Below are 25,055 nucleotides of genomic sequence, written 5' to 3' on the forward strand. Positions count from 1 at the left end.
TCTAGGCCCTTAACCCTGCTCTGACCTGCAGTTTCTAACTACTCTCAAGAAGACCCCCACATACCTCAGTAGTTTTTAACCACCCCTGTTCTCAGAAGCAAGGACACTTATGTGATCTTGTTTTTGTAACATCTCAATACCTTCAACACTCCCTTTCCTGCAGCTTGGCTGTTCTGTGTATCCAGACTATAGGCCCTCCTGATGTTTCCCACAACTATGCCTCATAAGAATTCCCTTCTCCTCTTTCTCCCTGGGTATCACTTTCTGAATAAGGCAGCATGTTGTCCCAAATTGCACTTCCCCAACCCTGAATAAATGCCTTACTTTATTTACTGATCACCTAGTTGGTCTGAGTTTTTTAGGCTGACCATCTCTTTGGGTGCACATAGGGGCTTTAACAATGATATCACCGAATTTGCTACTATGATTCTCCCTCAGTTAACTGTTTTACTTCTAACTTACATCGACTTTATTTATGTAAAACTTTAAAATTTTATGTAATTAAAAAGATTATCTCCTGTGATCTCCTCTTTCCATAATTTGGTCAAGAACTCTTCTCCTATATAGCTGTGAAAAGCATCTCTCCCCAGCCCCCCACTAAATATGTACTGATATTTTCAGTTTCTTATATCACCACAGTATCTTATGTATTCCTCCCTCAATCCCTCCCATATGACAAGCAGTATTTTTTAGAGTAGAAAAAAGTCAGGACAGTTGACTGCTACATTGAAAAAGTCCCACAACATGTGCAATGTGTAAACACAGTATTATGTTCCTTCAGTTCTTTTACCTGAATCTTTTTTTCAAGGTGGCCCTATTACCACTGGCTCTCTTCTCAGTCTTAGTTTCCTCTCCTCATTGTTCCTTTTTCCCTTTAGGGTTTTGCTTAGTTCCTCTCTTTTGCTTTTATCTGGTTATGTATATATTCCTTCTCAGTCAAGGAGATTCTCCCTTCCTCTCCTCACCTTCAGATAGCCCTACTCAATGGTTTTAAAAAATTTCATTTTTTGTGCTCCTTTCCAAAAGGGATTTTTCTCACTCTTTTCATTAACCATTTTCTCTGCTTACTCTAGACCCTCACTCTTGTGTACCTAATTTTTTCAATGACAAACTTTTCTATATTTTAATCAGTACTGAAGAATCTATAGCAAGAAATTTGGGAGATAATGTAATTTTGGCTCAGAGAGGTTTGTATAATAAGAATTCTACTATTCTACCCATTAAAAGTATAACATCCATTTATAATCTGAAGTTTCTTATAATCTGAAGTAACTTTGTTTTTCAAAAGTCTCACAGGAAGAAATCACACATATTTTTAATTCAATGTTGGCACACTATTAGGCCTATACCTCCAAGAAGGCCAAAAACACAGAGAAGGGTCTCATATATACAAAACTACTTTGTAGCAGCATTTTTTGGAATATGAAAGAACTGCAAACAAAGTGGACACTCATCGATTGCGGAATAGCTGAACAAATTGTGTTCTATTAATACAAAAGAATATTATTACACTAAAAGAGATGTTAAATCTAAATGGTTAAGAGAAACTTAAGATGACTCATATGAACTGATGCAGAATGAAGTGAGCTAAAACAGAATAACTTAAACAATAACTGCAGTTATGTAAAAGAAAATAACACTGAATGACTTCAGAACTCCAACCAATTTTGTCTAGAGGAGCCCAAGGTTAAACATGCCTTCTATGTCTTAGGAGAGAAGAGACAGACTAGTGGTATGAAATTAGTTATATATTTTCAGACATGCCCAAAGTTTGTATTTGATTTGTTCTGCTTGACTATATTTATTAGAAGACAGGATTACACATGGGGTCAAGAATCATTTGGAAGTGATAGCAGTGTAAAACAGAGCAATAATAATTAAAAAAAATTATAGGAAGAATCTTAAAGCTGTACCTGACAACCCAAGGTGGATTTTGAGAGTCTCTCCACCCTTTCGATCCTCATGTAGTGATTCAGATTCACCGGCAATTGGTATATACATTGATGTGGAGGGAGGCCTGTAAGTAAACATTTGTAGGCTCAGTATTTATGTGTGAGTCTGGAACATTATTTTAGATTATTTGTCTTTTTAAAATGTTTTCTCCAACCTAATCTGAAGCACTGACTAATTCCAGCTTTTCCACTGGCATTCCCCTGATACTATAATAAAAATTTTAGGTAATATCTGACTTAGTTTCTTTCCCACTTGCTTGCGATGTCTCCAAATCTCACAGGCATCTCAAACTCAACCTGTCTAAAACAGAACTCATTAAATCTACTGCTCTTCTGAGCTTCTCTAATACTGAGGAAGACATCACCAGCTTTCCCAACATCTAGCTTTGTAATGCTGGTGACATCATCAACTCCTCATTCTTATTCACCCTATATATCTGATTAATTGCCAAATTCTTATTTTTATTTCTACAGCATCTCTCCAAATGTCCCCTTCTCTTTACTTACACAACCATTACCAACTCTCTCCTGGACTATAACAGCCTCCTAATTGGTCTCCCTTTCTTAAATCTTTATGCACTTCAATCTATCTCCAAACTGCTGGCCAAGTGGTTTTCTGGTCTTACCATGTTACTTCCCTATTTAATAAATTCCAATGGCTCTCTATAACCCTAAAAATAAAACATAAACCCTTCCCTTTGGCATGTACAGCTCTTTAAAGCATGGTCTCCTCCTAGCCTTCTAACACACTGCTTCCTTCCATGTAATCTAAGGTCCAACCATAGTGGTCTACTTGCTGTTCTCCACCTGGGATGCTATCTCATGTGTCTGTGCCTTTCTACTGTCTTCCCTGCCAGGAATGTTTTCCCTCCTCACCTCTGCCTCTTAGAATCTCAGGCTCCCTTTAAGACTCAGCTCAAACCTCAGTTTTGGCAAGAGGCTGCTCTTCGTCTCCCCGGCTGCTAGTGCTTTCTTTTCTAGGTTTACCTTGTATTTACTCTATCTGTTTTGTATTTACGTACTTTGGCTCCCCATTAGAATGAAAGAATGTAAAGGGCTGTTTTTGCTTTTTGTCTCCCTGATGCTTAGCACAATGCTTGGTACAAATTAGGAGCTTAATAAATGCTTGCTGATTCACTGGATCCCTGCTTGTTGAATCCCATTAGAGGGGATTCTTGTTTAGATGCAGGTTGGACTAGATGGCCTCGGAGGTCCCTTCCAACTGTAAGTTTTACTGGACCAATTGGTTCCTTATCATCTCTTTGCAAATACAGGGCTATGGAGGGTTTTTTTAAATGAAAAGGTAGCCTCATCCTGTTATTTTACCTGTAGAAAATAAGAAGCCTTAGCACTTATTAATTTTTTGCTTATTCTGCAGTATACTGCTCAAGTCTCTTGAATACCTTCCTCCGTCAATTCTCACTTTTATTGACAAATATTTTGGCCTCCTGTTTTACTGAGAAGATCTAAGTCAGACATGAATGCTCTCATATTCCCATTCTATTCTTAAATATATCTGGCTTCAAAACCAGCCTCTCTCTCCTCTTGTCTTAGAGGAAGTGATATCACTCCTTTTTCAAAGCCGACATATTCATTTGACTGTGCCTTCAATTCTGTCCCTTCCAGACTCTTTTGATTTCACTCTATAAACAATCCTTCCTCCTCACAGCATCTTCAATATTTTCTTAACTCATCTGTCTTCTCCTCACCAGCTATCATACCATGGCATTTGTATCCCCTATCTTCATCCCCCACCTCTACCCCTCATCCTTTCTCCTTGACCCTTCTGCAACCATAAGAAAATCAGTTCTATCCTTGCTCCTGTAAAGTATGTGTTTTTACACTCCCCACTCCCTTTCCATTCACTATCCTGAGAACTTTCAAAACCAAAATAAACCTTCCAGGCCAACATTCCCCTATGTGGTATAATTTCCCCCCATCAGAATGTAAGCTGCTTTAGACCAAGAACTGTCTTCACTTCTGTGTTTGTACACAAAGGGCTTAGTTAGTATGGTGTTACTGCTTCAGGTGACCCCATTTGGGATTTTCTTGGCAAAGACACTGGAGTGGTTTGCCATTTCCTTCTCCAGCTCATTTTACAGATGAGGAAACTGAGGTAAAGAGGGTTAGGTGATTTGCCTAGGGCTACACAGCTAGTGCATAAGGTCACGCTGGAACTCAGGTCTTCATGAATATAGGCCCAGTGCTCTTATCCATGGCGCCACCTAGCCACCCACTTAACACAGTGCTTGGTACATATTAAATACTTAAAATGCTTTTTCATTCGTTCACTATTCTTAATCTCCAATAAACATTCACTGGAAACAATCCCCTATAACTACAGTTTTACCTTTCTTTCCTATTATTACTAACCTTCCTCGACAAGTGGTCTACTTCAGTTAACTTTAGTTCTAAAATAAACAATTCTCTCCTTAACTCCCTGCAATCTTTCTTCCACTTCTGCCATAGTGCTGAAACTGTTGTCCTTTCAGGCCATCAGCCTCTTAGTTACCAAATTTGGTCATCTTGCCTCAGTCTTTACTATTCTTGACCTTTCTATAGCTGATACTATTAATTACCTCCTCCTTGCTAAAACTTTTTCCTTCTTTATTTTCCAAGACAATCACTAGCCTGGTCCTTTTAGTTCAAATATTATCTTCATATACAAAATGGGTATATTTTACCTTCCAGTGTTGCTATGCAGATCAAATGAGTTATTCATGTAAAGAACTTCCTAAGGTTCTAGGTGTGTGAATATAAAAATGTCTCCCTACATACAGATATTACCATATATGCTTTTATACAAACATTTTCTATATACACATATATGTATACACACATACATAAAATGTCTCTCGTTACTAAAAATCAGCATGATGTAACAGAAAGTGTTGATGTGGAGTCAGACAATCTGCATCTGAATCTCAGCTTTGAGATTTACTAGCTGTTTGATCATGGGCCAGTTATTTAATCTCCATCCCACGATTTCCTCATCTGTAAAATGGAAAAGTATATTTTTCCCTTTTAGGGTTGTTGTGAGTAAAAGACTTCAAAAACCTTAACGTATTATGCAATTATGTGCTATTATTATTGTCATTTGTTACCCCTCATCATTTTTCTGTCTTCCTTACTGGCTCATCTTCCTCCTCTTGTCTCTCATTTCTCTCAGTGCTCTGTCAGAAATCTCACCTATTCTTCTAAATATATTTTTTAAAATTTTATTAATTTATTTTGATTTATCAACAATCACTTCCATACGCTTTTGAGTTGAAAGTTTTTCTCCCCTTTCCTCCCCCCAACTCTCCCCAAGATGGCGTACAATCTGATATAGGCTTTACATTTACATTCCTATTAAACACATTTTCACATTAGTGAATTAGTAAGTGAAAATTAAAACCAATAGGAGGAACCATCAGAAAGATGAAACAAAACTCAACAGAAGGTAAAAATAAGTGAGAGCGATTCGACTTCCATAGTTCTTTCTTTGGATGTGGACAGCATTTTCCATCCTGAGGCCTCTGGAGATGTCTTAGACCTTGTAATGCTGTAAGTTTAACAATATTAGTCATTGCATAACGTGGCTGTTATTGTGTACAAAGTCCTCTTAGATCTGCTCACTTCACTCAGCATCAGACCACATAAGTCTTTCCAGGTTTTTCTGAAGTCAGCCTGTTCATCATTTCTTATAGCACAATAGTATTCCATTACATTCATATACCACAACTTGCTCAGCCATTCCCCAATTGATGGGCATCCTCTCAATTTCCAATTCTTTGCCACCACAAAAAGAGGTCCTATGCATATTTTTGTACATGTGGGTCCTTTTCCCATTTGTTTGATCTCTTCGGGATACAGCCCTAGAAGTGCTATTGCTGGATCAAAGGGTATGCACATTTTTGTAGCCCTTTGGGCATAGTTCCAAATTGTTCTCCAAAATGGTTGGATCATTTCACAACTCCACCAACAATGTATTAGTGTTCAATTTTCCCACATCTTCTCCAACATTTATCATTTTCCTGTTTTGTCATGTTGGCCAATCTGATAGGTGTGATGTGGTACCTCAGAGTTGTTTTGATTTGCATTTCTCTAATCAATAACGATTTAGAGCATTTTTTCATATGACTATAGATGGCTTTAATTTCTTCATCTGAGAACTGTCTGTTCATATCCTTTGACCATTTATCAATTGGGAATGGCTTGTGTTCTTATAAATTTGTCTTAATTCTCTATATATTTTAGAAATGAGGCCTTTATCAGAGAGACTGGTTGTAAAAATTGTTTCCCAATTTTCTACCTTCCTTCTAATCTTAGTTGCATTGGCTTTGTTTGTGCAAAAACTTTTCAATTTACTGTAATCAAAATTATCCATTTTGCTTTTCATAATGTTCTCTATCTCCTGTTTGGTCATGAATTCTTCTGCTCTCCATAGATCTGACAGGTAAACTATTCCTTGTTCTCCCAGTTTACTTATGGTATCAGCCTTTACATCTAAGTTATGAACCCATTTTGACTTTATTTTGGTATATGGTGTGAGATTTGGGTCTATGTCTAGTTTCTGCCATACTCTTTTCCAGTTTTCCCAGCAATTTTTTTCAAAGAGTGGGTTCTTATCCCAGAAGCTTTGGGTTTATCAAATAATGGATTACTATAGTCATTGACTACTATGTCTTGCATATTTAACCTATTCCACTGATCCACCTCCCTATTTCTTAGCCAGTACCAACCAGTTTTGAGGATTGCTGCTTTACAATACAATTTAAGATCTGGAATTGCTAGGCCACCTTCCCCTGCATTTCTTTTCATTAGTTCCTTTGATATTCTGGACCTTTTGTTTTTCCAAATGAATCTTGTTATTATTTTTTTCTGACTCTATAAAATAATTTTTTGGTAGTTTGATTGGTATGGCATTGAATAAGTAAATTGGCTTAGGTAGGATTGTCATTTTTATTATATTAGCTCGGCCTACCCATGAGCAACTGATGTTTTTCCAATTATTTAGATCTGATTTTATTTGTGTGAAAAGTGTTTTGTAATTGTGTTCATAGAGGTCCTGGGTTTCTTCTAAATATTAATGTCTTTGGGGATGAATTTCAAATTAATATCTCTAGTCCTGATCTCTCTCCTGACCTCCACTGTACATTTCCAATTATAATATATAACACTTTCATTATGCTGTTCCTCTGATCTAAAATGTATGGCTCCCCCATTGTTTACTAAAAAAAAAAGTCTAAATTTCTTAGGCTTATACTGAAATCCATCCACAATCTGGGCCCAACTTATCTTGTCAAGGTAATCTTCCACGACTTCCTTGCACACAACTTCCATTCCAGCTATGCTGGCTTATTCATTATCCTTCAAGAGCACCTGTTTTTCTTGCCTCTATGCATGGGGTTTTCCCTTCAGTAGACTCACCCTCTCCTTTCTATTTTTTTAAAATTTATTTAAAATTTATTTTGATTTTTAGGCAATTGGGGTTAAGTGACTTGCCCAGGGTCACACAGCTACTAAGTGTTTGGTCTGAGGCCAGATTTGAACTCAGGCCCTCCTGACTTTGGTGCCCTATTCACTGCGCCACTTAGCTGTCCCCTCTCCTTTCCATTTAAATCATGTCCATCTTCCAAAATCCAGTTGAAGTCCCAGTTCTCCATAAAGCCTTCTCTCATCATTCATCTGGAAGTTGTCTCCTCCTCTGAACTAGAGCACTTACTGCTTGTACCACTCACTTGGAATTTATATACTACCTTGTGTGCATTTTTATTCGTCCCCATGTTCTTATCTGACCAGTTATATTATGACCTCCTTGAGGGCAAAGAATGTGTCTTAAGTGTCTTTTTAAAAAACTGACCACAGTGGGTTGGCACATAGCAGGTGTTCAACAAATGGCTGCTGATTACTTGGCAAAATGACTGTCATTTCCAAAACTGACCTGGACCAATGCCGTGTTTAGAGAGAAAGTATATAGACAAATATTACTATTTGTCAAACACTGTTCCTATTCTCAAGGAGATTATAATTTATATGAGGAAATAAGACAAAATCAGTTTGAACTGGAGCACGTGGACAGTCGGGGAATTTGTAGCTCAGTAACAAACATACAAGCTCACCAAAATGACATATGTAAAATGACAATATAATCCTCAATAACAATAGCCCCTAAAGATATAAGACAAATACTCCTGAGAGGAGAATAGAAATTATTTACCAAACATTTCTTGGCATATGCGCAACAAGGCCTCCTGTACAACCACCAGGATAGAGCAGAGGAGCTCTTGTGTGTTCTTTTACCCAACAGGAGGAGAGGGAAAAGACCAGCACTCTGAAAAGACAATCCTTCAGCTAAATCTACTACTGTAGTCAGAGGGAAAATTATAACAATTCAAAGATAAAGGGCAAAGGGTGCTGATCTCATACAGTAATGGCATTGCCATTATTATCAGGCTGTTAGACCTCTATTTTTCTTTTCCCCCACAAGTGACAGATATATAGATATGGCCATAGATACAGTTCTCTAATGTTTCTTCCTTAGGCAGGGGCACTGATAACCAAATTAATCACAGACTCCCTATGATCTTTGTGGAGACAACCACTCCCCTCAGTGGTATTATAAACACTTTGTAACTTCTGGTACTGATATGGCAGTGTGTGGTACCTAGTTCTAAAGAAGTAGCCCCTTAGCCTTCCCTGTAACTCTTCCAGCCAGTTGTATAGTAGGATAAAAATCATCTCTACGCCATAAGAATTGTCTGGATTATGCCAAGCTAGGTACTGATCCCCCAGAACAACTGAAAGTATATACAGGAGACTTTTATGTCTAAGATAGGTATTTCTCATGTTCTCCCAACTCGGGATCATGAGGATTGAATTTACTGAGTTAGCCCAGTCATAAGAGCTAACTGTGCTGATGGCCACTATCTACAGGTTCAGTCACGGCTATGTTCTGTGTATAAAAAGGTGGTGGAGACTCCCATGTCCACCAAAGCCTGGACTTGGAGTAGGTGGCCTCCTGGTAGGAGGAGGAGCAGGAACAATGTTATTCTGGATTACCAGAGACCAAAGGAGAATGAAGGTCTGCTTCTGATAGTGGGCCTCTTCTGTGGAATACATATGTTTTCCTATCTCTGTGTGCCTTTAAGTGGGGGCTGGCAGACTACAAAACAAACATACCTCCTCCTCAATGCTCTAGGCCCTATTTTAGCTAGGTTCAATTTGGGTCACTCTACCCCCTTAAGCTTCGTGGGTCTTTCTGGATTGAGCGATTTGGGCCTGACGGTTGGCAGTCAAGGGATATGTAACTCACAAGAAGGCTGCTGTCAACCTACCCACATGCTGAAATACACTGTTTGATGAGAGCCAGTAGAGAGTCTTTGCTGGTCCTATTTTACCCAATTCATCCTAGACTACATCTACCAAGTATTCCTCAGATAATGGCCCATTTATGTATGCTGGTCTCCCTGGAGGTTCTGAGCCAAAATGTAGAAATGCTGGCATGTTCTACAGTGGGATCCTTCCCCTGCCTGAACCACGTATCTATTGACTGGCAGATTAGGATATTAATAACTTGTAAAGTTCCTTCAGTAGCTTTCAAAGTCTGTTATCAGGGAATGGCCACCCAGGAAGTAAGGCCTGATGGTGGTCTACCCCATAGTTCAAGGATAAGAAAGCTACCTTGGTGTTCTTGACATGGAATTCCCGAGGACACAAGTCAAAGAATAACTTCAGCTGGCCAATGAACCCGGGGAAATCTATAAACCAGTCAGGAATTTCTTGGCAGTACTCAATGAAGTACTGTGTGTCCCCACCCTGTTCCCCTCCCACCTACCCCCACACTCCATCTCCATCCAACCCATAGATAGAGGTGTGCAGCTAGGCTGGACAGGCATTTCCTACATGCAGAGTAGCGATCCTGCCCCTAAGGATTGTGTTCTCTGTCACTGCAGATCCCTCCTGAAGTACAGTATTCTAGACCTAAATACTGACAGTTACTGCTAGAGGGTACCCATGGTTTCTCCTAGCTTTACTTGTAGGGCTGTGGATAAATGGGTCTCATACACTATCTGAAGCCTTCATGAAATAAGGTGAGTCAGAATTGTAGCTGAAATTCTTGCTCAAGTAAAGTTACACTTATCATATATGCAAACCATAATCAATCATTATAAATCTAGATCTTAGAGCTGAGAAGTCAGAAATGATAAGTAGCATCTAAAGGGGGAATCGGGGTCACCTTTCATTAAAAGATGCCTGAGCCAACATCATTTTGCAGTACAATCATTAATACATTATAACCAAATTTAATCACAAAGTCCTACAAATTTAACTTTATCCAACCAATTTATAATGTTCCTTTTATACTAGCATGCCCCCTTTACCTAATGCTTTTCCATGGGGAATTGCAAAGGAAATGAAGGGTCCCTTGATCTTTGTAGGAGTCAGACCACATCTAGGTTTGACATTTTAAGAACATTACCACCACAGAATGTGTCCAGAATAACTTTGAAAACCTAGAATTTATGGCATATATCATATGGTTAAAGGAACTAGGGATGTTTTGCTAGAAAAGAGAGTAGTTAGAGGAATCAGATTCAGAGTGAGATGCACACTGAATTTATTTACTAGAGCTTCTTAAACTTTCTCCACTCATGACCTCTTCAGCACTTCTTAACTCCCAGTTTAAGAAGCATGAGCACAAACCCCTCATTTTTACAGATGAGGAAATCGGGGCCCAAAGAGGTGAAGTGACTTGTCCAGGGCCTCAAATGGTGAGTAGAAGAGCTGTTACTCAAACCCAGTGGTTGTCCACTTTCACACATCTGCTTTGAGATGTTTTAAACAGTGTCATTGGACCTAATTCTGTGGAGAGCTAGAGCCAAGAAACAGTAGTTAAAGGCTGGAAGATGTCAACCCATTATAAGAAAGCTTTCCCAATGATTGGCCTCCACATACTCCTTATGTTATTGGTAAAGTGGACTATTCTATGAACACACACTGGACTTTCCCACCCTTTTGCATCTGTTGGCTTGGAATGCCTTCCTTTCCCCCTCCTCACTGAATGAATTCCTATCCATCCTTTGAAGCCCTACTCAAACGCCACCTCTTTGCTGAAACCTCTTTCTCACTCTCAAGAAAACTGTTGTTTAGTCAGTGGGATTTACCCAACTAACATTCTTTTTGCCCACTGCTGAAAAAATTCCAAAGGTACAGAACAATGGCCTATGACATATCTGGGGTGTCTGAGTGCCACTAACAGATAAAGTAGTAGAATACATAGACAGTACCTTCCAACAAGTATATATATGCTTCAGTCTCTTTGAAATTCTTCGTAAGGAAAAATGAGTAGTCCCATATCAGAGGCAGCTTGGAATTAGGGTTATAGAAATAGATGTCATTTGGAATGCATAATAACCCTGAGGTTTTCTAGAATGACATGAACTCAGATCTTTCAGAACTTGCTGGATGAGGCATAGTAGTCTACCTTGATTATATTTTGACCTCATGGGACCCTGGCCAGCACCTTGGTAAAAGGCATCCTCCAGTACCTGCACCAGAGTCACCTGCTCACAAATTCGTATAAGTGTAATTCTGTACAAGAGGAAATGGGATTCCTGGAACTTATTAAGTAATGGGTCAGGGGAAAGGAATGTTGTACATTGGAATGGCCATGTGATGGCCAGAAGAAATATTGCAATGGGAGCTCCCTGTAGTTACAAAGAACAATTTATTAAGTTTAGATATTGCAATTACTGTTCTACCCCAATTGTTCCAGCTCTGACCATATCCTTTATGAATTTGCTCAAGTAACCAAAGACCTTCTGTTGGACTACTACCTAAAGAAAGTACCTTTAGGGAGTTTAAATGATGATTGGTCAATGTCTCAGTGCCATGACATCCAGACTCATGGTAAACAAGAGTTGAGATGGCAATGGAGTATCCTATCCTAAGCTGGTACCTCTCCTCAGGTACTCTGGCCCTGTATGTATGGAAGCTATCAGCATCTAAAAAGAATGACACAATCATGGATAAAGTACTGTGGACATTTACAGTAGCATTTGAGGCCTAGTACTCCAGAGCAGCATCAAAGGATCATAGATCTGGAGTGGGAAGGTACCTAAAAATAATTTAGTCTAACTCTTTTACTTTACAGATGAGGGAACTAAAATCTACTGAGATCAAAAGAACTTCCATTATACCCCTCCCCAAATCAAACCAATAAAGTGGGTGCTATTTCCCCACAACCACTTCAATTTTCCACGGGTGCTTATTCTAGGCTGAGATAATCAGTGAATGTGCTATGCCCCCAGATACCCATGTAAGGGTGGTTATGGCCCCCCAAATTTCACAACTCAACTGTGTCTAAATTTCATTGATCTGATCTAGCGATAAAAGACACAGTCATACATAATAAGAAGGCTCATACATCTAGGAAGGGTTATCTACCAATCAAATTGGAGGGACTACCCCTACCCCAGCAAGAAAAGGGGTGGTTTCAGATCATCTCTCTCCCTCATCCTGCCTCAGGAGGCCCAAAGGACAATGCTGTGGTTATGCCAGGCCAGCCTACTGGGAGGAATTGTTCAAGACATTCTACACATAAGAATTCTGGTGGCTCCACCACAGATCAACAGAACACACCCATGCAGGTCTGGCCCAGTGTATGGGATGACAAAGCCTGCTGGATTAGAGGCAGAAGGCCTGAATTCAAAGTCTTGCTCTGCCGCCTGATACCCGTGTGACTTGAGGCAAGTCACTTTGCTCTGTGGGTCTCAGTTTCTTCTTCTGTAAAAGGAGTAGATTGGACTAAATGATCTCTGAGGTGCCTTCCAGCTCTAAAGCTAGGATTCTATGATCCTGAATATATTCTATGCAGGAATGAAAGATCCTGTAAAGGAGAGACCCCCCCCAGGCACGATGGTCTAGTGGTCTGATGGAAACAGTGCTGGACTTGGAGACAGGTGAGCCTTGGGTTCAAATCTAGGTTGTGATCACCCCAAAAGACAGACAGAAATGGTCTCTAACATAGGAGGTACCAGACACTAGGTCCAAGTAGTAGTCATGGAAATCTGCGTCAGACCTGGGGCGGGGGAAACTCAATTTGAATGAATTCCTGTGTGTAGAGATGGAGAAAAAAAGAGCATGGAACAAATTCTGACTCGTACTTTTCTAAGGCTCTGGGATTACTCACTGTTATCAGTATAAATGACATGCAATAAATCTTGTGACTCAAAAAGTAAACCCCCAAGTTTCCAAAACACAGTTCAACTGCCTGACTGTCCTTGAGGTCATGTGCTTCCAAAGATTTATCAAACAAATTCCTTTCCATTACAGATGTCTGCATTCTTGGCTAACCACAGCATGCAGGTACAGTGATTCAGGATATCCTTGATAGATATATTAAAAATTGTTTTGTTTTGTTTTCCTAGGCATCAAGCAGAGTATAGATAAAATGTTTTTATTTTCTAATACATGGGAAGTCAGATTGTATTTCCTTTCAAACCTTCATAGAATGATATATAAAATGGTGGTCATTAAACTGCTGTACTCATCATTTATTTATTTATCTCTGTGCTCATTTTAAAAAAATCCTGTTGTACCCATTATTTTCTCAAAATAGAAAAAAAAATTATTCAATGAGGCAGCATGATCTTATAGAAAATGTCAGTGATGGAAGTCAGAAAACCTGGGATCTAATCCCATTTTTAAACCTGACTGATTAGAAGTCCTTGATGAAAATTTCTCAGGCTCTTGCACTCCATAGAGTCCATCACTAGAAAAATCACTCAAATGAAAAAGAACAGTAGCCCATAAAGAAACTAAGTAGGAAAAAATGTAGCAATGTGATGAAGGATTCTATTAATTTAAGACAACATTTAATTCAGTCTTTGGTTCTTAATTTGTATGAGTGATTCATTACTTCATATATCCCTTGTGATACCTTTCCTAAGTTGTTTATTTTTAATCACATTCCTTCTTTTGTTCTTAACTTTTTAGCACATATAAACATAAGCACTGAAAAAAGGAGAAAATCCATTTCATTATTTTTATGAAATAACACTGGGGCACTGGATAGCATGGAATTGTCGTGAGAATAAAACACGACCTACTATTCAAATCACAACATACAGTATTTTTTTTTAGTGGTGATGTGAATAAAGAGAGTGACTTGGCAAATTACAGTCACTAGAATAAAAAATAATAAAATTATCAGGTATAATTTTAGCAAATTCATTTACAGAATGATTCTGCAGTTTAAAAAAAAGAGAATCTACAATGGAAAAAAAATTACCTTAAAATCTCTGTTCTTAATACTGAGTAACTAAAATGAACAGTCTTAGTAGCTGATCAGAATAAAGAGTTTCATTATAAAGACATAACTGGAAAAAAAAAAAGCCTGGCTGGACATGCAATGAGAAGTAGCTAAAGGACATCCACATCAACTGGTATCCATACGACGTCAAGAGACAGAGGAAGACCTTCAGCACATCAAGTCAACCACCATGAAAGGTTTAAAGGAGGACAAATCACCCAGGATGGACTGACATCTGCACTGCAATGAGGGAGTACCCACACTGATGAGGTCACAGGTCCATGCAAGGATAGCATAAAAATTCTTGTCTCACTTCAAACTCTCCAAAGTCCACAGCAAATTTGCAGAGAGAACAAGATGAGAAACTACATTACGAACCGGTGAATTTTACATTAGTAACTGACTACTCCTCAAATATTATATAAAACCAACACCATCCTCACATTTCATTATGCTATCATTCATGTACTATGTGGGAAGTAGCAAATTATATTTGTAGTTGATATTGAAGATATTATTTTAACTCTAGGAATATAATTTTTAGCTATGATTCTGTTTACTACTATTAGTAAAGACCCTTTCAATTCTCTCATGAATGAGGCTCATGCTTGCCATTTTCTTAAAGATTAGAATTATGTACGCATGGTTTCTTACAGTACATTTAGTAACTCCAACAATTTTTCTAAAGAAAACTCACTACTGTTTGTCCAGTATTTTCATGTTTTATCTTTTATTTATAAAATATTTCAATTCTAATTCTGCATACCAACATACTATAATCTTATGAATATTGCTGAAATAATGTAAAGCTCAGTTAACTCACATTTATTTCTATCTCAAATAGAGTTGAAGTATATAATCTAATATGCAAAATACTCAAGTTTACCTATGTCAAAAGTGTGAAAGAAACATAAGAAAAATGTTTTCACAGAATATATACATCATATTTCTATTTCATTAAAGGGAGATGGGATGAGAACATCTGGCTCTGATTCATAACTGCAGTTATCCGATATTCTTTATATGGCTATAGCCCTGAAACAGCTTGCCTCCTCTCAACTACTCACTGAACAACTCCTCATTTGATGACTACAATTAAGGAATAACCACGGTAGTGCAGATGCTAGGATAGAGAAGTACAAAGAATTTGTCCCACCCAAAAAAACAAAGGCTTGGTTTCAGAGGACTGAATCTAGCAATTATTAATAAATATAAGAGGGTGGTTCATATTCAATCAACCAGGTAAAACCTAGTTCTGTGAGAAGAGAAAAGTTTAGTTTGCTCAAAATTCCAATATGGTAGCAAAACAATTAGATCAAACATAATTTGAAGGAAGAAACAATTAGATTTTTCTGATTCTTAACTTTTTAGAAGCTCAGGTCCTTGTAAGGGAACAGAATTTTAAAGGAAGAAAAGGTGCTACATGACAAGAATGTCTTACATACATTGGTGGTAATGCTTCAAAGTTTTTAAGTTGCTTTCACATACACTATTATTTTGATTCTTATAACAACCTTGTCAGCTAAGTAATATTATTCCCATTTTACAACTGATAAAACGGAGGCTTTGAGAGGCTGAGTGATTTGCTCAAGGCCTCACAAGAATCAGGAGCACAGATGAACCAGAATCCAGGTCCTCTGACTCTGGGTTCAGAGCTCCTCCCACACATCATGCTGCCCCCTACTCAAGCGCCAAAAAACATTATAACTTTTGAGAAATTAGTCTGACAATAGCAGTTTTTTTACTTCTGTGCACAGGAAGACAATTTGGGTAGGACGACAACCCAGTGTCCTAAAATTCAAATGTATAAAATGAAACAATAATTTCACAATGACACATAATAAAATTTTCCCTAATCCAAATAATTTTTTTTGGGGGGGGGATCACCTTAAACCCTTCTTATCTCAAGGCCCCAAGATGTTTGTTGTATACCTTAAAATAAGTGTAATTCCATACTGATGCAGTGGGTAGAATGTTGGCCTTGGAGTCAGGAAGACTTGAGTTCAAATCTTCCCTTAGAGATTTATTAGCTGTGTGACCCTGGACAAGTCATTTAATCTCTCTCAGCCTCAGTTTCCTCATTTATAAAATGGGAATAACAGCAACTACAACAACATTATTATTATCACCATCACCACCACCACAGCAGCTAACATTTATATCACATTTACTATATGCCAGGCATTATCCTAAGTGCTTTACAATTACTATCTCATTTAATCCCGCATAACAACCCTGGGAGTTAGGGGCTATTAATATTCCTATTTTACAGATGAGCAAACTGAAGCAAACAGAGGATAAATGCCTTGCCCATGATCAGAAAGCAAATAAGTGTCTGGGGCCACATTTGAACTCAGATTTTCCTGATTCTAGGCTGGGCATTCTATTGTGCTACCTAGCTGCCCCTTACAGGGTTGTTTTCAGGATCAAATGGGAGTTACCTGTAAAATGCTCTGCAAATGGTAACATACTATATAAATCCTAACTATTATCAACTATCAGAATCTTACAGAATTGAACACTTGGGAGTGTTCTTTATATATTTTATTGTAGAAGAGGGAAGAAAAAGGAAGGTAAGAAACAGTTAAACTTAAAAGCCTTGCGTGCCTTCTATAGTCTGGTTCTGGCTTTATCTAATACTACACTCACCACATACTTATCTGAGCTGCAGCCAAACCAGTACCTGCCCTCATAGTACACGCCCCATACTCGCATGACTCCATGCCTTTATTCACATCATTCTCAATACTGAAACCCTCACCACACACATCTGTTAGAAATTTACCTGTTCTTTGAAGCTCAGCTCAAATGTAACCCTCTATATGAAGCCTTATTAGCTGGTAGTACATACGGAGGGCACTATAAGTAGTTAGTGGTTAAAAAAAAACTCATTGAATTGAGCAGAGTTTCCTGATGTTCCTAGCAGTCCCAACCTTGAACTTCAATAGTATTTTCTATTCCTCTTAAGGTATTATTTTATATTATACACATTTGCATATATCACATCCCCTTTTAAACTCTAAGCTTAATGAAGGAGGCAGGGACCTGTCCTAGTAATTTCTGAGTCCTTCCCCTTTTCCCTCCAGAGCTGAAGTACTTGGTATGATTTTCTGTATATACGGGGATGTTTAATAAATGTTTAACTAAATTAAAGAACTTCCCTCTTGAAAACATACAAGTGTGTAACAGATCTTTAAAAAGTGTGATATAGGGGCAGCTAGGTGGTGCAGTGGATAGAGCACTGGACCTGGATTGAGGACCTGAGTTCAAATCCAGACTCAGACATATAACACTTACTAGCTGTGTGACCCCAGGCAAGTCACTTAACCCCATTGCCTAGCCCCCCCCCAAAAAAAAAGAGCGTGATATAGAAAATCTGAGAAATAGATTTTACAGAGGATCTGAAAAAGTTATCTGGTAGGAAAGAGGAACTGATAAGCTGCAGAAACATTTTGGATGGGACACAGCTTTTCTGCAATACTAACCCTTAAGAAACAAATGTTTTAATCCTACAGTGAATATATAACTTATCCATCTATCCTTTTCAGCAAGCTGAAAGTGGGGGAAAGTTACACTGCAGTGGTTTCTGTTTAATCCCAAAGTGTCAAAAAGCAATAGGTGAACTGGAGCAGCTGTTGACTGAACTCCTTGCCTTGGAAACTATTTGTACTGAATAAAAGAAATCTCTATGCCTACCTTTTACTGATTTGAAGGGGCACTAAATGAATTTAATGCTTAACTAACGCAAAAATCGAACTACTACAAACCTGTGAGAAATGCTATGCCTGCACAGGATATTAATCTCCAAGAACAAATTAATGTTTAAATTTAAAAGCTGAATAACACTCAATATGGTTTCATTCTTCAAGGAGCTAAATGGGAAAAAAAAAAGCACAATTATTGAATCCACTTGTGCTTAAATTTGGCCTGATCTAGTTGAATATATAAAATGCTACATGGCTTTTAAGAAGTGCTAGAAAATCGGGGGCAGCTAGGCGGCGCGGTGAATAGAGCACTGGCCCTGGAATCAGAAGGACCTGAGTTCAAATCTGGTCTCAGACACATAACACTAGCTGTGTGACTCTGGGCAAGTCACTTAACCCTAATTGCCCTCACAAAAAAAAAAAGAAGTGCTAGAAAATCATGCCACAGATTTCACAAAACCATTTGGAGATAATTTGTCAGACAGCTGTTGTTACCAAATGGAAAGCTGCATCATAATTTCTCTGAAGTGGCTAAGAGAATTTGAGACTTTGTGATCTGGTCTATAGTGGATTTTTAACATTTTTCATAAAGAAAACATCATTTCAGGCAAAACACATTGTGCTTAAATCTCCAGAAAATTGACTTTTGACACTACTAATTTAGATTGCAATCCGTAGCAGGTCCCAAGGGTCAACTGGTGCTGGAGCTCTTCACACTGACAGTAGGCAGGCTGGTCCTCAGATGACTATCTCTGGGCCTTTACTCAATGTCTTTCCATCTTGTTAAGTCCCAGCAGAGGCTGAGCTACACTTTCCTAACCTTTAAGAACCCAAGATCAGGTCCACACAACAACAAAGCACTAGAGTAAAACTTAAATGGAGGCTTCAGAAATTAGTTTAAGAATTTTAGGGGAAAAAAACTTCCTTTAATTCACTGCATCCTTAACATATCAAAGTATTAAACCATCTTCCTAAAATAAAGTCAAGAATACAGTGATGCCGTTAAGCACTCAACTTGTAGTTTCTGAGCTTCAGGTTTTTTTTTTAAAACAACATGACTTTTGGGATACATAGATATAGCAGTTCATGATGAGTTCTAAAGGTCCTATAGTATTAAGGACACTTAAAAGCTCTGTATGAGTCAGCCCTTCCTTGGTTAATCTTAACTACAGCATTGTTTTGTCAAAAATACCTATAATGATATCTTGCATCAGAAATCCCAATTCCAAATGGTTTTGAAAAAGATATTGAAAAGAAACAGATCAGAATATCAAGAAGACAGGCTCCTATAAAGATGGCACAAATGAAAGAGTGGAGAGAGTATGTGTGTAAGGATCCAAGGACAGAGAAACAGCTGTGAGACTACTGCGGGAATATACCACAGATCATGAGGAAATGAACAGTGAGTGCCAGAAGGGGGTCACGAAACTGACAAAGCAGCCTAACTTAGAGGCAGCAGGCCATTGTGGACAGAGTGCTGGACGTGGAGTTAGGAAGCCCTGGGGTCGAAACCTCTCTTTGATCCTCCCCAGTCATTCAGCCTCCCTGAGCCTTAGTGTCCTCATCTATAAAGTGGGAGGGCTGTATGGGACGCTCAAGGAGAACTAGCATGTCTTGACTCTGGAAGAGAGAGTGAGGCTGGTGACTTTGTGCACCTCTGCCTCACTGAAATCCAATTCGCGGATTTCAATAGTCAAGACCTCACCTGTGACGTCACCGGTCCTTTTGGAAAAGGACGGATAAACAACAATAAAGTGAGAACAATAATGCCTGTAACACATTTCAGGGTTGCTGTGTAAATCAAATAAGAAGAGACAAAAACTGTTTCGCAAACTTTAAAATGTTATTTATAGATAGATACATATATAATCACTTCATATTATATAGCAGTGATCTGGACTTCAACTATCCTAACATTTCCCAGTCTTCCATAGTGTGCTCTTCTTTCCTCTCCTCTCTACTCCCTCCCTTCCTTTTCCCTCCCTCTCTCTCCCTCACAGTTCCCTTTTCTCTCTCTCTTATAAAAGCAAAAGAGATGACTGATTCTTGACTTGCCTTGATGATAGTTTCATTATTTGAAAAGTGGCTGCAATGAGGGAAACTATTACTTTGGTCCTACGGATTCTGGACAATAAGGAGGAATTGCAGGCTGCAAAAAAATTTCACTGACAAATTTGTTTTTAAAAAGGCATACACAGTGGGGCAGGTAGGTGGCGCAGTAGATAGTACACTGGCCCTGAAGTCAGGAGGACCTGAGTTCAAATCCAGCCTCAGACCAAACACTTGACACTAGCTGTGTGACCCTGGGCAATTTAACCGCAATTGCCTTAAAAAAAAAAAAGCACACAGAGCTATTGAAAACAGGGTGGGTAAGCAACAATGCTACTGGATGCTATAAAAATGTGAGCAATACAAAAGCCCAAGAGAAGTCCTAGGCTGTGATAAATGCTAAGGACAATGAAGAAGGGTTTCACAAAATTACTGTTTGGAGCAAGATGAAGATCAAAGAAAGTATGGAACTGGTATTCAGGGTAGATGGGACGATAATAACTGACATTTAAACAATGATTTGAAATACATTGTTTCATTTGATTTTCACAAATAACACTATGAATTAGGCTGTAGTTTAGTCCTTTGTTTTTGAAGAGGACCAATGACATCACAGGTGATATCTTGATTTACATGTGAACTGGATTTAAATGAAGCAGAGCTACACAAAATCATCAACTTCACTCTCTCTTCCAGAATCAAAGCCCAGTGGCAAGACAAAAGTCAAGATGACCAGGGATGGCCCAGGATGCAGTGGATGACCTTGGCCTCTTTGATGGCTGACCAAGCTCTGACGGCTGCACAGCACCTGCTTCAGTTGCCTTCATGGCCACTAGAACAAAATGTTTTCAGCTCTTCATTCTGCTGGGGGAAGTCTTCACACGTTTGGGGTGGACAGTCCCCTTAACTCACCGACAGGTTTGAGGTCTGTTGATTACCCTCAACCTGGTTTAGCTCGTCTGCTGAGATGGTTTTACCACAACGGTGTGGCCATTGCTCACGCTACAGCTTCTTAGAGCCACAAGTTAAAGCTGGGTAACAGGCAGACACCAAAGAGGGATGAGCAGATCTGAAAAGAGTTCAGCAAGCTACCCCTCCCCCTTCTCCAGGGCACCAAAGGTATTAACTTTCCCAGAAGTCAAACGATTTGCTCTGAGCTATACCTGCAGTTCACAAGCATCAGAGGAAAAATTTGAACCTGTTTTTCCTGATTACAATTCCAGCCCTCAGAACTATTCAACTGTTCTTTCGTCTGCCAAGGAGAATGATCTTTATACTACAAAGTACTGGAAAAACTTGGTTAATAAATGTGTGTTGAATTGAATCAAAATGATTTAACATGTGCAAGCAATGGGAATACAGAAGCAAAGAGGAGAAATAGCTCCTGTATTTAAGAAACAAATTCTAGCAGGGACGGGGGAAGAGAGAAGAAAGAATACAAGATAATCCAAAAAGGGAGAGAGGATTAACAACAACACGGCTCACATGGGTGGTGTGACACTTGAAGGAAGGTGCAATAGGATCCCTGTGAGCCGACAGAAGGGGATGGATGCAAAAGATATTGTCAGGGTGAAGTTGAAGAGGCTAGGGAACTGACAGGAAAGAGAGGGTATAGGAGAGGTATGAGACGATGACGTCTATGATGTTATGAACCCAAGTGACTGGAGATTAGGGCTGAACTGGTTAACTGAATTGAAACAAAATAAATTAGGTGATAATAAGAAATACATTTTTAAGGTTCTGATGTATAAATTCTCACAAGAGGCAACTGAAACATGTGTTAAGGTCCTATGGTGCACAGAGCACTGTGTTAGAAACACAGTGAAATGAAATTTAGATATGTCAAGGTACTACCCTCATGAAGCTTACAATTCTAGCAAGAGGACATGACACCTATTTTTTAAATGGCCGTTATTGTTGTGTGTGTAGTAAGCAGTAGTAGAAGAGACCCCATGTAGAACATGTATAACTGGGAAAAAAAAAGGTGTTCTGGTCATAGGGTGAAGGCTAAAGGATGGGCATCTTTAGTACCATACTCGGATCCAAAGGAAGGTCTCTGGTACCACCGTCCTCTATGGAAGACTTATGAACAGACACAAACAAGAACTGTATTGAATGAGCACAGTTACGACTTGTACTGGTGGCAGAAACATCTTACTAGCTGTGTGGCCCTGACAGAACTACTTAACCTTTGCTTGCCTCAGTTTCCTTATCTATAAAACGAGGAGAACAGCACCTACCTCTCGGAGTTGTTGTGAGCATCAAAGGAGATGATACTTGTAAAGCATTCAACACGGTGCCTGGCACAGGGTAGGCACCATATAAATATTCGCAATCACTATTATTATCAACAAAATCACAAATCCATCCAAGTACAGGAAAGCTACGCATTATTCACAGGGTCCGAGGGGAGTTTGAGTGAGGAAAGAAAGTCTAGATCTGTGATTTCACTGGTGGAAGGAAATTTCAGTGAGGAAATTCTCTCTGTCAATTCAGATCAACTCTTTTACATTTTTTACTTTTAAGAGAATTGCTAGGGGGCATTGAGAGCATAAAAAATGACTTGCCCTGACCAGGTCATTCAGCCAGTATGTTTTAGATACAGGACTTTAATGTAGGCATTCTAGACGCTAAAGTAGGCTCTCTATTCACTTTACCATGCTCTCTCTCTAAATATATACTATAAGCATTCCTAAGTAAGTATTTCTCTTATCTTGGAATCATATTATCTTCTCTGAAATCTAAGTAAGTGTATAGAGAAAATGTGTCTAGACCAGAGGTTCTTAACACAGGACCTGTAAGTTTGTTTTTTACAACAATGTTCTGGGAATCCCCTCCACAAGCAGTGGACCATTCTGTGCTTGAACACTTCCCCTGATGGGGGGAAAAACGACTTCAGTTCAAAAGATACTTTTTAAGTATCAAATCAACATCAGCATTCCTGGAAAGGCAGTAGTAATCATTTGCTCTGTGACTTCGGTCACCAGGCACTGCTGTAGGCTCCTTCCTGGCTGTCACTCCCTTGTGTCTCCCCAGAACCAGGGGTTTTGAACCTGCAGCCTGGGAATTTATTTTAACATTCTGATTTCAATAAAAAGGAACTCCTTTGAAATCCTATGCATTTTATTTTATGTATGTATGTATGTATGTATGTATGTATGTATGTATGTATGTATGTATGTGTGTATATATGCCTATATACACACACATATACACATACATATACATATGTATTATATGCATTTTATTTGTCTTCTCCTATTAGAATATAAGCTCCTCAAGGGTAAGGGTGGTTTTTGTATCCCCAGTGCTTAGCACAGTGCCTGTTATATGGTAAGTGCTTAAAAAACGAAAGAATTTCATTTCACTCATTCTTGAGTGTCTACTATCTCAGTTCACAAAAAAAGTCCATTTCACTTTCAGACAGCTCTTATTGTCAGAATGGTCCTTCATACACTGACAAGGGTAGGAATCTGTAAGAGGTATTTTAAAGGTAAATCAAAGGAAACCATTTTGAAAAGACAAAAGACCTATCAGCTCAATATAAAACAAAATTATTTTTTAAAGTGAGTTTCCTTAAATATTCCTTAATTTTTTTTAGTTGTACACATCATAAAAATTTAAGTATAAACTTCAGACACATTATTCATTATTAATACTTCAGTAGAAATCCCACTGCCCTTATTGTGCATAAACTTACGTTTTAAAACACGGATCACCAGACATGAGCTGCATGCTGATCAAGACCTAAGGATGACAAAAGCAAATGTTTTAAAAGAAGCATCTATTATACAGAGAGCTTCGTTAAATTATGTTCATTACACTAAGCCAATTAAATGACTGCTTTATATTGAAAATACATTTTGGTATCGATAAACATGAAATTTAATGTTAAAAACTTAACAGACTCAGAGGTGGGAGTACAGAGGAATAAAACAAAGACAGATATTCCACCAGCAAATTTTCTTCCAGTTATCTGAGTCAATGCTTTCCTTTGCCTGTGCATGCCTTAGAACTGATTAAGAAAAACTAAGCATAGGAACAAAGTAATGACTTAAAAGAAGAAGAGGAATAGAAAATCCTTCAAAAAACTTAATTCAGGAAAGACAATATTGGAGGAAAAAAGAAAGTTGACTCTTATAACTCTAAATGTGAATGCATTAAACAATCCAATAAAACAAAAAGAGTGACATATTAGATAAGAAAACAAAATTTCATAATTTATTGCTTATAAGAAAAATATCTACAAAGCAAAGTCATACATAGAATAAAAATGAGAAGGTGGAACAAAATTTGCTATGCATCAGGTGAATCCAAAAAAGTAGCATTTAGGGGCAGCTAGGTGGTGCGGTGGATAGAGCACCAGCCCTGGATTCAGGAGGAACTGAGTTCAAATTCAGCCTCAGACACATAATACTTACTAGCTGTGTGACCCTGGGCAAGTCACTTAACCCCACTGCCTAAAACAAAAAACAAACAAAAAAGTAGCATTTGCCATCATGCTATCAGACAAAGCAAAACTAGGACAAAGCAAAGCTAGACAGTCTAACTGAAGGGCAGGGTCATGGGTTTCAGGGCCTCTTTTGAAGGAATCTCAGCACAAACTTGTCCCTATTTCTCACCAGCTACACTACTTTGGACTTCTCCATCTCTTTTCCCCAGTAAGGAGACCTCCTCTTCCTCTCTCCTCCATTCTGCCTTTGCAGCTTCCCCCATTAGATTGTAAGGTCTTTGAGGGCAGGGACTGTCTTTGTTTTTACTTGCATTAGTATCCCCAGAGATTAGCATAGTGCCTGGCACATAGTATGTCCTTAAAAATGTTTACTTACCAACAGATAAACAAAAACTATAGACAACACACCAACTAACACTAAACTTAGCATAAAGAAAAAATTAACTGAACAGCAAAAAGTCATTCATAATACAATAATAGGGAGGAGACTTTAATCTTCTTCTTTCAAGAGGATAAACAAAAGATAAAGTAGAGAATTAAACAAATTACTGGAGAAATCAGACCTAAAAGGCTTATAATGGAATCACTTAAAATGGCAC

General features: G+C 38.5%; 1 protein-coding gene across 3 annotated transcripts in view; it reads right to left on the bottom strand.

The window, feature by feature from the left end:
• EEIG2 (EEIG family member 2) overlaps positions 1–25,055 on the bottom strand; it is an 82,030-nt gene that overhangs the window by 17,732 nt on the left and 39,243 nt on the right. For all 3 annotated transcript variants that reach the window (XR_013486880.1, XM_078154983.1, XM_021000422.2), the window contains 2 exons: positions 23,704–23,750; positions 1,914–2,017 (listed from right to left, as the gene is read on the bottom strand). Coding sequence is in view for 2 of the 3 variants with exons in the window: in XM_078154983.1 (XP_078011109.1) it covers positions 1,914–2,017; positions 23,704–23,750 (151 nt within the window). In the remaining variant the exon portion in view is untranslated. The remainder of the gene's footprint in view (positions 1–1,913; positions 2,018–23,703; positions 23,751–25,055) is intronic.

This window comes from Phascolarctos cinereus, unplaced genomic scaffold, assembly GCF_003287225.1.
Source record: "Phascolarctos cinereus isolate Bilbo 61053 unplaced genomic scaffold, phaCin_HiC Scaffold_5;HRSCAF=322, whole genome shotgun sequence".
Classification (NCBI taxonomy): Eukaryota; Metazoa; Chordata; class Mammalia; order Diprotodontia; family Phascolarctidae; genus Phascolarctos; species Phascolarctos cinereus.